Source organism: Epinephelus lanceolatus, chromosome 17, assembly GCF_041903045.1.
Source record: "Epinephelus lanceolatus isolate andai-2023 chromosome 17, ASM4190304v1, whole genome shotgun sequence".
NCBI lineage: Eukaryota > Metazoa > Chordata > Actinopteri > Perciformes > Serranidae > Epinephelus > Epinephelus lanceolatus.
The window spans coordinates 8,511,205-8,528,533 of NC_135750.1; the positions used below are offsets into that span (position 1 = coordinate 8,511,205).

Here is a 17,329-nt window from a genome sequence, read left to right on the forward strand (position 1 = left end):
TATGATTGTCTTTGTTTAAAATACAGAAGCAAGTAAACAAACTACAGCAGCAAATAATACTTTCAATATCAAATAACCCAGCAATTATTTTCTAGATTCATTTTTTGATCTGTGAAGTGTCATAAAATAGTGAAAATACCTAAAACTCAAGGTGTTAAACCACAGTCTAATACCTAAAAATATTCAGCTTCTAATCATGTAAGACAAAGAAAAGTATATAAGAAGAAGTTGGAACCACCTAAAGTTTGGCAAGTAGGAATACAGCCACAATCAAAACTTCCAACGACTGACAAAAGTAAAGACTATCAAAGAAGACACTGTTCTGAAATCTAAACGTATTTTTGTATTTCAAACTTTATGTTAGAAGTATACACACAAGGTTTTTGAGAGTCAATAGTGAGTTGGTCGCAGCTTACTGTTCTGCAAGGCCACAATTCATGGAGGCGACAGGGAGGAGAGTTTGCTAAACAGTGGGTTTTCGGCAAAGTGAAATGGCGATTTGAGTGTATCGCCAGCGGTTGTGAGTCAACATGTGAGTACAATCTTTGGTAATACTGTCAGTATAAATGTGTGTAGACCACAGAGAATGGGTTTTCTCACAAAACTTACATCTGTAGCCAGAGGGAGAGTGTATTGATGTCAGTGGTCACACCGCTAACCTGCAGTTATTTTCTGTTGGAAGGAGAAACCAGCACTAACCATTGCAATCACACTGAGGCGATCATGGCCAAGGAACAACACAAAGGAATAAGACAGGATACTGTTCGCAGCACAAGTGCCTGAGGAGTGGAGACTGTGACGAGAGGGGGACAGTAATATCCCCTTACTTTACTTTTACATAGCAGGTGCTTTAAATTTAGCCTATTCATGGTATTGCTGATTACCTGTGCAGCTGTACAGTTATCTCTTGAGGTAGAGTACAGATACATAAAGGTACATTCAACATTTAATATCAGACTTATATTGTTGTGACTCATGAATGTCCACTACAAATGTCCAAAGATTTTGTATGTTCTGCCTTTAGAAAAAAACATTAATACTGTGACACTAAAGCTGCCAAACTGACTGACTTAACGTTTTTTCTTTTACATCTGCTCCAGTATTCACATACCTCCTTAGATGTGTAAGAGCTTGGCTGTGGACATAGACAAAATAAATAATGGACGTAGCAGCCATGACATCACCTACTGATTTGTGGACTCCTGTTTTGAAGCCTCAAGTTTGGTATTTTGCTGTTGCCACTGAATTCATGGAGCCAGAAGTGACAACATTTGCTCGATGGCTGTGATAACTCTAGCACTAGCTGCTATCTTGGTTAGCACAGTGCATTTACAGCTACTGTGGTAATGCTAATGAAAATGTTTGCTGGCAAAAAACAGGCTTAAAACCAATAAAACAAAACTTAAAAATCTTAACATCCAACTTAATATCTAACTCCTTAGAGGGTTATTAGTACAATTAAACACTGAGCAAGACTTTTTTAGACGACTTAAATGTTGCAATTAACTTTTATGAACGAAAAACACTTAAATAGTGACAGCGCCTACACTTCGTTGATCTGGGGTTATGCCATAGTAATGTTATCTAACTGACACGGTCGCTGTGGTAGCTACTTGTAAACAAACAGTATAGTGATTATAAATATTATATAAACATTTCACCTGTATAGTTGTCATGAACGAGGAAATACGCCATAGAGACCAAAACTGTTTTTTGTACAAGGCTTTAAACATATTTATTTCTGCTGTATTGTAATGGCATTTTAACATGGGGGTCTATGGGGATTGACTCGCTCTTGGAGCCAGCCTCAAGTGGTCACTCAAACCTCTCTGGGTTGGCTTCATTTTGCAGCCCAAGAGGTTGCCACTTGGCTGTGATAATGACACTTGAAACAAACATCTCAAAATATTAAAACAGATCATCTTTCTATTTTTATTGCCCCCATGGGTTTTGCTTTTAAACCAACATCAGGGAAAAGTTTATTTTGCTATTTTACATTACACAGCAAAATAATCAATATAGCTTTTGCCTGTCCACCACTGACTTGTATGACTGGTTGTAATAAGACCTGCTTGTTCGCAGCACTTTAGACTTCCACTTGTGTTTTTTGACAGGTGGTCTCAGAAATCAGAGATCGACAGAGACAACTATATTCTCTACCCGATGTTGGCTTAGCAGGATGCATTCACTAGCAGTGAGAAACATTCTCTCTGCTACTGAGTGAGGAAAGTTAACATGATTTTGTGTCCACCTGTGTCTCCATGGCTGGATCTTCAACAAAAGATGAGGAAAGAGAGCCCTGCATGACCACCCGAGATATTTTTCTTTGTTAACTCGACTTTTAATAAACCAGGACTTATGAAACAACAAACAGCTCACCATCAATTTTCTCCACATTTCACCAAAACCTCAAGGCACACCTGAGCTCACTCCATAACACAACAGCTGTGAACCAGTGCAGCAGAGGATAACAGAGAACTACACAACTACTCCCGCAGTCACTCTTCTTCTTATCACCAGCTCATTACTGGTGAGCGTTTGACAAAAACTCAGAGGAGCAGCAGAAGCTGGCTGCCAGATTGCCTGTCCCATCTTTGTGCTCACGTTTAGCAGAGGGAGGAAAATTAAAGGCGGGAAAAGCAGGAATGATGCTGAGGGAAGCTGTGTGTACTTGTACGGATACATGTGATCTCCAAGACAAAAACATTGGAAAAACTGAAACACGAGACCACGCCAAGCCACAGTATATGGGATCAAAACAAACACAAGACAACAACATGACAAAGGGAATTAACGTCAAATAAAATGAGGCACCTTGATTAGAAAATGGAATCCCTTCTGAAAGATGAGTGTGCAATGAAATACAGTATGTGAAATGAGTCTGTATGGGTGTGTATAGTTTCCTCAGATCATCACTGAGCAAACTGACACTTCTGATTAACCTTGATTGAACATCTCTTTGTGTTTGTGTGTCTAGAATATATTCCATTTGTTCCCCAAAGGGGAGATAGTGAAGCTGCGGCACTAACAGTGATTAGGTATTCTGCATTCAGTATAAGGTTTAACACAGGGGACCTCAGGCTCTCTCAGAACCATATTTTATGTATTTTTTTTTTATTTATTCCAGTTTCATAAAAACAAACAAATTAGATAATGTGGATGGGGAGTCTGGGATTAATTTTGAAGCAGCTGATTAGTGTGTGTTTGTGTGTGTGTCCTGGGATAATTGTGTCTGGGACCATGCCTAAAAAGCCTTCAGGCTTTACTGCAGTCTGGGAGATAGAAACACTCCCTCCTCCTCCTCCTCCCATCCCGCCTCCGCCCATCCCCCCCCTCCCATCCCACTCATTCTGTCTTTTCATATTTTCCTGTTTTCTCAAAGAGAAACTTGTTTTTAACTGGTGTCTTCTTTCCTCTTTCCATCACTCAACACATCCGCTCCTCTATCTCACCCACCTTTCTTAACTCCCCACTTCTCCCTCTTTTCCTTTCTCATCCACGCCCCTACTCTCCAGTGAGCGCATCATTTGCTGAATTCCTTATTTTCAGAAAATACGCATCAAGAGTACAATGTCAAAACCTCATCTGCAGATAAAGCCAGGGGTGGCTGTGGTTCAGAGACAGAGCACTTCATCCACCAAACAAAAGATCAGTGGCATGATTGCTCCAGTCCACATGTCGAAGCATCCTTGAGCAAGATATTGAACCCCAATATGCTCCCAGTTGCTGTTCCATAGGCGCATAAGTGTGTTAAAACTGAGTAGCAGGTGGCACCCTGCATGCCTCAGCCACCAGTGCATGAATGTGCATGTGAATGGGTGAAGGTGAATCATAGTGTAAAAAAAAAGCACTTTGAGTGGTCAGGAGACTAGAGAGGCGCAAGACAAGTGCAGTCCATTTACCATCTTTTCACAATGTGAAATCTATTCAAGATTACACATCGAGTCCTTCAATTGGTCTTCAAATGTCCACAAATGCAGTAAACAAAGTCAGCTTGGAATAACAAAAATAAACAAACAAGTATTGAGAGAGTTGAATTTATTTAAGTATGTAAACAATATTTAAGTAGATTATATTCATAGAAAATGAACAACTGCAGCTCAAGTATGAAATGGTCTACTGCTAAAGTGCAAATAGTACGTGTGGGCGCCATCTCAATGAGCTGTCCCATCTTCTCTAATGACCAGTAGACGGCAGTGTGTGCAGAGAGCGAGCCAGGAAGTTGACAGACAAAAATGGACATTTTTGCCTTGAATTAGGCGACCAGGTTTAGTGTTCATTCCAAAGTACCATTCCCAACGATACTCAAACAGATGAGAAAAAGTATGACCTGAGAAAATGACTTCAGGGGAAAGAAAGTCTCCCAGCCATTAACTTGACTGTGAGAAAGTTTGGCTTGATTTCACTGGACTTGTAACAGCTGTTCACAGCTGAACTATCAAGCACTCTTTTAACTTCAACATTTATGCAGAAAAAAATGCAGGAATTGCACTTTAAAATTGCAAGCCCTCACATATAAAGCAAACATTGGTTGAATGTGTGCTACTAAATTTGCAGTAAAGGGCAATTCCTATAAATACACTCAACAGGTTGCCTGTTAAAATGACTCGTTCAGCATCAATTCTCGTCCACAATCACTGTAAACATCATGAAGTAAATTGCCTCTCAGTAGCTCTGAAATGACTGAAATGAATGGGAATGAAATGACTATTGCAGGACCCTGATCAGGTCCAGCCCAATCCGTCCCCTCTGAAGGTCCACATTCAGGACCCGGACCTCCACCCGTTCCCCAGGTCCCAGCGCCAGGCTGCGGCGGCGCTGGCTGACAGGCAGTTTGTCCAGGGTGATGTTGCTCTTGTGGATGAGGCCTGCGCGGCCAACACCGATATCTACAAAAGCCCCGAACAGAGTTGTGTTGTCCACGCGGCCCGTCAGCACCGTACCCACCCGCAGATCACTCATCGACACAATGCCCCGCTTAAAGTCCGCCTGCCCAAAATCTGGGGATGGCAAAAAAGAGATCAAGAGAGAGAATATCAAAAAAAGTGAGGTGGCTGGATGGATGTGAGGGAGAGGGACAAAATCAGGGATGGGTGGTAGATAGCACAAATGCTTGGGAGGAGAGATGGGGGAATGGGGATGCAGGAAAGCGAGGGGGCGGGGCACAAATGACAAACAGATATTACATTTCAAGCAGCAACCCAATACTTGTGTCTACATACTTCCACATTTCTCAGCATTCTACTCTACCCCACTTTCCACTTGGCCTGTCCATGAGAGATCTTTTTTCCTTTCTGTAGCATTAACACAAACAAGGAAGGCTCGCACCCCAGGAAATAGTCCGGTCCAATTATCCTCCCCACAGCACTGATTTCATGCGGTAGCCTCGGCCCATCTGTTTACTCAGCTGAGCACTGGCTAGGAGGCCAAGCATAGTGTGCTGCAACCGAATAGGGCCAACCTGAGAATGAACCTTGAAGCTGCGTTCCTTAATTTTAAGAAGAGTTAGCCAGCACCAACTGGGTATCCAGGCTTGACTTTTTTTCCCTCTGCATGAAACTGTATGAAAAGAGTGCCTGGTACTAAGGCACAGAGGTGATTTTGTATTTAACACACCAGTCTGGAAATCAGACAGCAGTTGTGAAAGCATTTTATAAACCCAGATTCATTTATGTTTGCACTTTCATTCGTTTTGCATAAGGACGACCAAATAGTCTTGTCTGATGTCTTTACTGTGCCAGAGAAGGCCAACTGACCAATTCATTTTACAAAAATGATCATTATTAAAATCATGTTTCCACAATTAGTGGGCGTGGCACAAGTAGACACACACAATAATAGCAACTATACTTTTAGTCAGTAATTTTTCTCGCTTTTGTTTTCATTTCAAATAGCCGGTACTATCTTCAAAATACCAGCTCGCAGTGTCTTCGTATATGTCCGACAGTCTCAAGAGAACAAAGACTGTTCCTTTACACATGGCCCCATTATGGCCTAAATGAGAATTTAAAGCAAAGAGACTTTTACTTATATTCCTCTTTAGCACCGAATAAGCTTGTATCTAACATACATTCGATTTATTTTCAATACAGCTAAGTCCTTTTAAAAAAATATATAGACCAGAAAATGAACAAAAAAAGTGAGACTGAGATGTGACGTACATTTTTCTAAAGAAAATTCATTTGAGCTGCAGAAAAATTGATGAAAATCTGAAAGTTTGTGACTGTTTAGAACCTGACTGGTATGTTTATGTGGCTGAACACAAGAGTTTGACATTAACTACAAAAGCAGAGGTCTTTGTGTATTTGTGCATATGTGTGTGTAAAGATATTGTGTCCAACAGCACAGTCTGCTGGACCCATCACACCCTGTCAGAAACATACTACTTGGGTTGTTGGGCTACAGGGAGGAAGCCACAGCACTGTCAGATCCTATCAAGTTACTCTGCCAAGACATGCCTATTATAATAAAGGCACAAGAAAAGACAGTGTGTGGTGTAACTCGCAAAGCAGTCAAAGAACTGGACAAATACATACAAGTTCAACTTTCTATCAGTCAGTCGGGACCAATAAAGGACATTAAGAAGGAAAGATGAGACTATGAGACATTACTGCGACTGCTAGGTTGATATATGCAGTCTGTGAATTTTTATATGACTCAAAACAATGATAGCTTTGTGTCCAGTGACAAGATTTTTGCACAAAAAATGATATGTTATAATACCAGATCTGCAGTTTAATGTGGTTTTGCAGGAATTGGATTTCCTATTAACTGATAAATGTGCTGTGTAAAGGGAGTGTAATGGCCATAAATGCTATAAGCAATAGTTCAGTTCCTCTAAAATTATGAAATATCAAACCATTTAAAAAAAAAAAAAAGTGTAAATATTAAGTTTAATGCTGTATTTTTTCCTCTTGGAAATTTTTGCCTATAGATACACTTTGTATTTTGGCTTGTCAGGCTTGTGTTCCTCCACAATTTCAACCATGCTGCTAATCGAGGTTTTGCACAAGAACAAATTCCATCTTATTTTAGTGTGACTGTGAGTGGCAGGAGTCTTACTTTGTCGTATGTCAAACCCAGGGGGCTGCGTGAGGCCGTCTATGATGAGTTGGAGGGTCTCAGGTGTGGTGTCCAGCGTCCTGGCCAGTTCCTCAACACTACTAGTCCTAACCTTGCTCTCCACACACTGTCGCAGGCCTGCACTTCCGATCTGGTCTGCACTCCCACCCACGAGGGACAGAAACCTGGACAGGAGTAAGGAGGGTGAAACATAAACTTCTAAAACTACAAAGAAATGACAGCAAATAAACAAACTTAAGCACTGTTGTGTGTTAAGGCATGCACACACACGTTCATGAAGTGGCCAGCAAGAAACAAAGAGTTTATAAATTGATTTTAATAGTGAGTGATGCTAGTTTGGCAAAAGCACATGCACCACCTCCCTTGCAAACTGAAGGATAGACCTGGACCGATGAGGGATGGAGAAACAGTGCAGGAAAAAGGAAGGGACGGGAGGAGGGGGGAAAGTGACGACAGACTGGGAAGAATGATTAGGAAAAGAAAAGTAGAACTGTCAAAAAGAAGAGAAACAAAAGATGAGAAAAGCAAAGACGTAGGAAGCAGGGAGAGAAACGCTAAGCTAATGCAGGTAAAGTGAGAGGGAACTGGGGGGGAAAGGTGGGAGGGCAGGAAAGGTGTGGAAGTAATTACACATAAAGTCACGGGCTGCCGAGGCAGGGCTTTCTGTTTTAAAAGCACACACAAGCACAAATACACATTTATTTTACCCCCTATTAAATCAGGTAACTCCACAGTGGGCTGTAAACGCCCTGACACCTTGTCTCATGAAACTGCCTCCACTTTGCTAAGGTTGGACTGTTTGTCCATCTGTCCGCAGCCTGGAAAAATCTCCTTCTATCACTTTATTCTAGCAGGATGTCCCACCTCCAAAATGTCTAGACAGTCAGTCAAGTTGCACCATTTAAAACTCACTGAGCCCGAGATTTAAATCCAAAGCAATTAGCTCGACTACATTCAAAACAGACTTAGTAACAAACTGGCATGAGATCCAGAGTAGCAAATAGGGGTTATGGAAAAATGTGTGATGTGTGTGTCTGTGTGAGTGTTGTGCGTACTGTATATATTATTTACAGTAGGCACTTTCCCCGGCTGGTGATAGATGTGAATGCATTTGCCTCTATGCATGTGCTCATGTGCGGACCAGCTGGGTAGCGTCCGTGATGGATGTCGCTCACTGGCAGCCTGACGCCGAACAGACTCCGCAGCTGTCCCCCTGCCCCATGATGGACAGAACAGGTGGACACACACATATTAAAACACACACACACACACACACACACACACATACACAAAGTTGATTCATACACAATGTTGTTCAGAAATGCTCATTTGGCAGTAGCAGAGACAGTGCGGATGTAACGGGACACGGCTTGTGTACAAACTATGTATGAGACAGCTGTGAGCGGAGAGGCCCCTGCCAGCTAAGTCGCCGTCTGCCGTCCAAAAGAGGGAGACAAGCGGAATCAATCCCTCAACACCAGTGGGCCAGATCGGTACAAAATAGTAGCTGAGCATGTGCCAGAAATGGCTTAGTGGTGAGGAAACAGCACCTTTGGACCAAAATGGATGCCTGTCTAACACTAGGATCTTGTCTCCTGCGTCTCCCTAGGCTTCTTAACTTTCCAACCATATATCTTTTTACAGGAAAAGAAATACTTGCGTCTTGGTTGCCTAGTGGTCTAACATGGATACCACATAGCCCCCATGGTTTGAATCCAGCCTGGGACCTTTGCTGTAGGTCATCCCTCTTTCTCTCTCTTACACACAGTATTTCCTGTCTTTCTTTCTTCCTGTGTCTAAATCTGTAGAAGTTCTCAAAACAGGGTGTAAACTACAGGGAAGCTTGGCTCAACCTTAATAAGACATGAATTCACTGGAAAACATGATTTGTGAAATTTTGGGAAGTCTCTAAAGGATTGACAATATGCTAGTTTTGCCATGCATTGTCTGTTTTTTCTATCTGTGTTTGTGCATCCTCATCATCATGGATCATGCATAAAATTAGGCTATTATTGATGTATGATTCATGCATGAGGGTGATTCAACGCTTATTCACATTAATAAAGATAACAGCATGGATGCTATTTTGCCATTATCATCGAAGCATAGTGGTGCAATATCATAAACTCCACTCACTATAACACAAAAATCAGAAAAAAAAAAAAACACTTTCTCAGTCCCACTCAATCTGCGCGCTGAATCACCAGTATTAATATCCGTGTTTCATGGTCAGGATACAGATATTTCAAAAAGAAAAAGGTCTCAGCCACTCTGAAGAGCAACCAGAACCATCTTCCACTGCAAATGTCAGCTTGATGACAAGCAACACTGATGCTACACTTGCTGGTGCTGCGGTTACCTGTATGATACCCAAGGTTTGATGTGCTCATTGACTGATTATTAGCATATATATATCAGATGTGCTGACACCAAGCAAGTACGCCTACATGCCTGCAGCTCTGAATGTTTCTTTGCAACAAGAGTTTTTCGATTTGATACTATCACGACACCGGAGTGCTGATGCGATGTGCAATTTTTAAGTACTGCAATTCCACAAGTATTGCAATTCGATAACACAATTTATTGCGATTTTGGTTTACTTTTTTTAACACTAGACAAGGGGAAAATGTTGAATCACACACTTCCAGAAATTATATACCATTAAGCATATTTCCAAAAATAATGCACATCACATGTCACTCAGTCTTTCTGACTTATTTTAACAGCATCATATACTGAATAGAAAATAGGTAGATAAACTAAAACTATTTTATGGTCTTGTTTTTAACAATTTTATTCAGTGAAGCACTGTGTGAACTTGCTCTGAGAAAGATATTCTATCCTTTTTAGTATTTAAAATGGGTTAATCTTGTGCTATTGTAGAGCTGTACACAGCACATTGATTTGCTCAGCCCCTTGCCCCGCACTTTCTCTCTGTGCTTATCAGATCATAAATGAGACAAGAATTGCCACACCATGGTCCCTACGTTTCTCCTCATTGTGAGGAGACTATTTGTCAGGAGAGCAGGCCGAAGCTCTAGCAGTCGTAGCAACTCAAATTCAGCCAACGCAAACCCCAGCACCGGGGTTCACATTGGGTTGGGTCTAATCTGTGTAACCACAGCAACAGAAAGTTTGTCTATCAAGCAGAGAGTTTGCACTGGCTGAATTCGCTTTGCTATATGAGCAGCTCAAGGTCAGTATCCTTGGACTGGCCATTATTTTCTGCTTTCTTGCTTTGACTTTGTGTTTCTTGAAAAGGATAGAACAGATAGTCCCATTGCTTATAGATTCCACAACAAAAGCGGTAATTTCTTTCCATCTCCCCATTTGAATTCTATCAATTCAGGCATTAAAAAATAATCTAAAAAAATCATAAGACTAAAAATTGAGATACTTAAGTGAATCGATTTTTTCCCCACACCTAGTGCAGATTATCAGTTTCCAGATAAAACACAGGTGCATCCCTTAAACATGTGAATGACAAAATATCCAAGATATAATGATAAAGGGAGAGGAGAGGGTTGAAGGAGTGAAAGCGGTGTTGAATTAAGAGCAGCCTGTATTCTAGCTGTAGATCCTACAATGGTTTTGGTGGGTGGTAGACTCTTTCAGGTGTGTGTGTGTGTGTGTGTGTGTTACCCGTCTCATTTTTCCATGGGTGTATGTTAGTATTTAAGGGGTATCAGGAGTCCAGAGGCCTCCACCACTGTTGGGTTCATACTCATATAATTACTACCAACACTGTGTGTGTGTATGTGTGAATGTGGGGTTGGGTGGGCTGGGATATAGATTTTATCCAGGCCCACAGCAAGAACCCACTCTGTCTTGTATTATAGAAATATTGGGCCCCGACTGTTACATATCAGAGAGGTATTCATCAGAGAGTGGACCCCCTCTGTCTCATATCAGAGTATATATTTCATGGACTGGAGCCAGCTGTTTAACAACAAAATGCTTCTTTGATATTTTGATGTGAATTATTGTAATGGAGTAGATCCACAAAAGTTGAATATTAATATTCTTTACAGGTAAGTTGCCTTTCAATATTTGCTTTTCAACTATTTCTAAAACAATGGTGTCTGTGCATTTGTGGTTGTGTGTTTGTTTGTGTGTGTGTGTGTGTGTGTGTGTTGTATATGGTTACATAAAGGGGGTGATGTGTGGGTTGTGAGTTGTAATGGACGATCCAGTTTCACTAATGTGATGAACATGATATTCCTTATACGCCATAAAGACACACACACACACACACACACACACACACACACAAACAGCATTCCTCCACAAACCTCCCTCCATACCTCCTGCTCCCATCAGATGTACAGTCAGGTCCATAATTATTTGGACAATGATACAGTTGTCGTCATTTTGGCTCTGTACACCACCACAATGGGTTTTAAATGAAACAATGAATACCTGCTTAAAGTGCAGACTCTCAGCTTTCATTTAAGGCTTTTTTCAAAAATGTAGTATGAACCGTGTAGGAATTACAACCATTTCTTCACACAGTCCCCCGACTTTAAGGGCTCATAAGTATTTGGACAAACTAACATAATCATCAATTAAACAGTCAGTTTTAATACTTGGTTGCAAATCCTTTACAGTCAATGACTGCCTGAAGTGTTGGACACATAGGCATCATCAGATGCTGGGCTTCTTCCCTGGTGATGCTCTGCCAGCCCTTTACTGTAGCCGTCTGCACTTCCTGCTTGTGTTTTGGGTGTTTTGCCCTCAGTTTTGGCTTCAGCAAGAGAAACGCATGCTCAATTCGATTCAGGTCAGATGATATGACTTGGTCGTTGCAGAACATTCCACTTCTTTGCCTTAAAAATGTCTTTGGTTGCTTTTGCAGTATGCTTCAGGTCATTGTCCAACTGCACTGTGAAGCATCGTCCAATGAGTTTTGAAGCATTTGGTTGAACCTGAGCAGATAATGTAGCCCCAAACACTTAGCTTTCATCCTGCTGCTCTTCTCAGCAGTCACATCATCAATAAATACAAGAGAACCAGTTCCACTGGCAGCCATACATGGCCATGACATAACAGTACCTCCACCATGCTTCACTGATGAGGTGGTGTGCTTTGGATCATGAGCAGTTCCTTCCCTTCTTCCTTCTCTTATCTTCCCATCATTCTGGTAATTGATCTTTGTTTTATCTGTCCACAGTATGCTGTTCCACAACTGTACAGGCTTTTTAGATGGTTTTTGACAAACTCTAATCTGGCCTTCCATTTTTAAGGCTAACCAATGGTTTGCATCTTGTGATAAACCCTCTGTATTTATTCTAGTGAAGTCTTGTCTTGCTTACAAGAGCAGCAGGATGAAAGCTGAAGTGTTTGGGGCACCATTATCTGCTCAGATTCAATTAAATGCTTCAAAACTCATTGGACGATGCTTCACAGTGCAGATGGACATTGACCTGAAGCATATTGCAAAAGCAACCAAAGACATTTTTAAGGCAAAGAAGTGGAATGTTCTGCAATGGCCAAGTCATATCATCTGACCTGAATCCAACTGAGCATGCGTTTCTCTTGCTGAAGCCAAAACTGAGGGCAAAACACCCAAAACACAAGCAGGAAGTGCAGACGGCTGCAGTAAAGGGCTGGCAGAGCATCACCAGGGAAGAAACCCAGCATCTGATGATGCCTATGTGTCCAACACTTCAGGCAGTCATTGACTGTAAAGGATTTGCAACCAAGTATTAAAACTGACTGTTTAATTGATGATTATGTTAGTTTGTCCAAATACTTATGAGCCCTTAAAGTCGGGGGACTGTGTGAAGAAATGGTTGTAATTCCTACACGGTTCATACTACATTTTTGAAAAAAGCCTTAAATGAAAGCTGAGAGTCTGCACTTTAAGCAGGTATTCATTGTTTCATTTAAAACCCATTGTGGTGGTGTACAGAGCCAAAATGACGACAACTGTATCATTGTCCAAATAATTATGGACCTGACTGTAGGTGAGGATGTGAGAAGAGAATCGAGGCATCTAAAGCTCTACACAGTGTAAGATATTCATTCAGGGGTTTAAATGTATCCCAGTATACTAATTAGTGATTGTAAAGGAGAGCATTTTCCAAAGAATTTCAAAATAAGATTAACAAAATGTAAAGTTGAATCTAACAAAAAAAAAAACAAAACAAAAAAAAAACAAACATCTTTGCTGACATGAAACCAAAACTCAAAGTTAGGAAAAGTCATGCACTGTTAAAGTCAATGTAATTACTTATTTTAATTCTGAATTAAATGATAATTTTCGATGAATGACGATAAAATTCACCAAGACAGCAATATTTTTTCAAACACACAAATCAAAGTCTAAGATTACAACTGTAATGTTGAGGGCTTATGTGAAGAGACAGCCGAATCAGTCTCAACTAAACACCCACCTTGTTCGATAGGTTGATTTTGCAAAGGAGTGACATACTATGAGATTGAATGTTCAGTGGAAGACGGGGATTTTTTTTCATGTCATCAGGTTGTCTAAATTCTAAGGAAGAGCAACTGCTGACATGGCTTTTCCAGTATTGTCATCAGACCTCAGAAGTGGCACATTGTAAAACCACAAGACACACTATGGGAAAGCAAATCTGGTTCCCAAATTCTGCAAGAGTTTGTGAGACTGAGGCCATCGAGGCCATTGCATAATATATGTGACAGCAGGTGAGAAATTAATTTGCACTGAATTGAGTCAAATGCCGGACAAGGATTACTGGATAGTCATAACAAAGAATACAACATATGCTAACACAGGGTTAGGAGTCATGCACAGCAGGGAAAAGGGAAAACAAAGAATGATAAGTAGACTATTGAGAAACAGGAGAAAGATTTAATGATAGAGAGAAAAAACACAAGCGGCCACGAAAGACAGATGCACAGCAGACTGGTGGTTTTCTACAACGTACTAGCACCAACTTTGCTACATGCAGGATATGTAATGTACAAATACAGCAGTCATTAGCGTCATGTTCACCAAGCAGTCCAGTTCAGTCCAGTTCATTACACAGTGAAAGAGTTATTTTTGTGTTTCCATTGTCAGAAATTGTGGATGGTACCAACAGAGCCACTCCATTCCATCCCGTTGTTTCGTCACCCCTCTGTTGGGCCAGTTAGCACACAGATCCGATACTGTAAAGTGGAGCTAGGAACACTGCAGTCTCCTGATTGGTCAAGAGAGAGCTGTCACTCTTCCTCTTTTAAGAGTCAATGCACAAAACCTCTACCTTTGATTGCAACAGACACTCTCAACACTCCAATCTGTTCTTTTTCGCAAACTTTTTCCTGTGGACGATCAGTCAGATGTTCCTCTGCATCATCAGTGAAAAGGGAAATACAGCGAGAGCTCAATGGAGCAGTGATGTGACCATTACCAGTAACAACCCCGCCTAAATGAAAGTACTGTCTGAGAGCTCTTTGATGAGACGAAGATGCTAAACAGATCTAGGGTTTAGGTACATGTTCATACAGGTCACATGTTCAGGCATTTCTTGACACTAAAACTGAATGTGAGATTAAGACTTTTTCAAGAAGAAAGAAAATGGATTTAAACTGTCAAATTTTTTAGTGAGTAGGCAATTTGAGGTGGAATAGGATGCAACCCACTTTGTTCGCAACATGACCAATGCATCCCCCTTGTTAACCTGCCATCTCTCTCCATCCCCCAGGGGTTACCGATAAGCGTACCCTAGTCCAGGTCCAGATGCTGTCCTGGATCTGGACCTGGACCTATAACCTATAAATTACTGAGAATCTTAAATTTAAATAGTGTTTCTATTTTAATTGGTGCAGCATTTCTAGCCTTTATCATCTCACATGATGCCGCTCAGGTAATAAAATCTGTGCACTCCAATAAACATTGTGACACCATGCAAAAAATTAATAAATCACCTACTGTTTATAGTTTAAAGTAATTTTCTTAAATACAGACTCATCAGCTGATGAAGTAATGAGTTTTCTTTTAGCCCTGACTGATAGAAAAAGACATACAAATTGAAATACAAATATATGACAACACAAGAATACACACACACACACACAAACACACTCTGCCAGGTGTGAGTAATGATGACTGACGTTTAAGAGGGCCTCGTGACAACAGCAGCATTTGGGCACCTTACTGTGCTGTGATAATAAACACTACTGAGAAAGACAGACAGAGTGAAAGAGAGATGGATGGATGGATGGATGGATGGATGGAAAAAGAAAAGTGTCTGCCCGAGAAAGGAATGATGGGTGTATTATAATAGAGGGAGGCTGTCATTTGTCCTTTTGAACGTCTGCCCCCCAACAGCTCTTTGATATACTGTACAATACAGTCTCTGCTGAAAACAGACACATGATCCCACAAACAGGCATGGTCACTTTGTTGAAGTAGGAAAGATAAGCAAAAACACAGTTTCATACAAGCGGCATGAATCTTCTATCTTCACACATGTGCGCACGGAGACGCATCCACCCACACACATGCACGGAGGCCATTAAAGGCGCATCAACATGAGGGGAGCGATGCTTAGAGCCACTAGTGTCAGAACTTATGTAGACTAAACACAGTTGAGTGACTACAGCTGTAGGAGAGAGGGCCCTCCCTCGTGTGTGTGTGTGTGTGTGTGTGTGTGTTTGTGCCTCTCTCTCTCGCACGCACACACACACACACACACACACACACACAAGCACGCACGCACACACACACACACACACACCACACAAGGACAGGACATACAAGTCTTGGGCAGATGTTCAATGTGCTTTTGATATCAGCATCGGCAGCGCTAACAATCATTTCTCACACGAGGACACACACACAGACACAGTCACACACGTACAAAGCCAACGCCTCCTCTCTTGTATCCCATGTCTGTGTAAATCAAATCAGAGTCCTCCACCACTATAACCAGCCCCATATGAGACGGTGTCAAAATCAACTCCATCTTAGCCTGAACATGCCTTGGCCAGTGGGGTAGACTGCTTTAAAAGTGTGTGTGTGTTTGTGTGTACTGTACCTCTGTGCAATGTGGTAGGACTCAGGGTGTATACAGGTCTGGTCCAGGGGGTTAAATGAGGTTGGTATGTTGACACCAGCCTTTCCTTTGCTCTTCTTTGCTGTTGGTTTCTCTGGTGCAGGGTGAGGTGAGGATTTGGCACTATTTGAACAATTATGAAAAGTATTTTAAATTTATGAGGAAGTCTTAGGAAACCTTCATATCCAAACACAGCTTTGCATCAAAGGGCTGATTCACCAAATTACAAGAAACATACTTTCTCAATTACCTCTAGTTGTATCTAGTCACGCAGGTGGTTTAAGTTTTATATTTGTCTGCCTCGGAGATTCCTGCATCCACTTCGGTATAATAGAAGTTAATTAATTTTGTTTGCACCACTCACAGCATTATAAGTGTCTTTCTAGAAACAGGTGTTATTCTGGATTATCCACATACACTTTAAACCTGTGTCTGTACTATTTCAGTTCAATACTTTTTACTGAAGCAGTGTAGTGACTCCTCCTGTACTCTACCTCATCTTCCTTACACCACCATGACGCAGCAACTCCTCTCACTCGGTCTGGGTATCGTTTAAAAATGAAGGTACAGATACTAATACCTGTACCCTTAAAGTGATACTAATATGAATAGAGTACTTAATTTGCTATTTTTTCTACTTCATTTGATACTCATTATGCAAATGGAAGCATTCAGTTGCATAAAATGCCAGCAGGCATGTAGCATGGCCATACTTTTGAACAGCATGCTGAATTGCCAACTGTCAAATACATCACGCTAGACTTCACCTTACCACAGAGTGTAGCTGGTTATAGCTGTGGTAGCGTGCCAATCACACATCACTTAAATCTGAGGAACACTTGTGCTGATTGGCTGAGAGCAAAACTATATAAGTAATCTTTTTTTCTCTAGATCTGGGCTGGTCACAAATCGGCACCATCGACTACCCACCGAAATAGTGGTAAAATATGCATGTTGCAGGTAGATTTGCTTCACTCACCGGCCCAAAAACAGTGGTTATCTATTGAGTGGCTGGTTAAATATGAACATTCACTAGTCAAAAAAGTTACTTAAGTTACTTGGTACAGAAAGAATTAAATGCAGGTATCGTTCGACTGAAGGAGTTTGATACCACTTGGCACTACATTGTTTCATTCAATGCCTTAAAAGGTATCAAGTACCAATATCAAGCCCTGCTTCTCACCTATCTCTGCCCTACATGACAAACATGTTATTTACATTCG

General features: G+C 41.2%; 1 protein-coding gene across 1 annotated transcript in view; it reads right to left on the bottom strand.

Moving 5' to 3' along the window:
* Positions 1–4,026: 4,026 nt before the first annotated feature.
* Positions 4,027–17,329, bottom strand: part of srbd1 (S1 RNA binding domain 1) — a 63,052-nt gene continuing 49,749 nt past the window's right edge. Inside the window, exons 19-21 of the mRNA XM_033612638.2 lie at positions 16,089–16,229; positions 7,063–7,247; positions 4,027–5,000 (exon numbers count right to left, since the gene is read on the bottom strand). Coding sequence (XP_033468529.2) covers positions 4,708–5,000; positions 7,063–7,247; positions 16,089–16,229 — 619 coding nt within the window. The 3' untranslated portion in view covers positions 4,027–4,707. The remainder of the gene's footprint in view (positions 5,001–7,062; positions 7,248–16,088; positions 16,230–17,329) is intronic.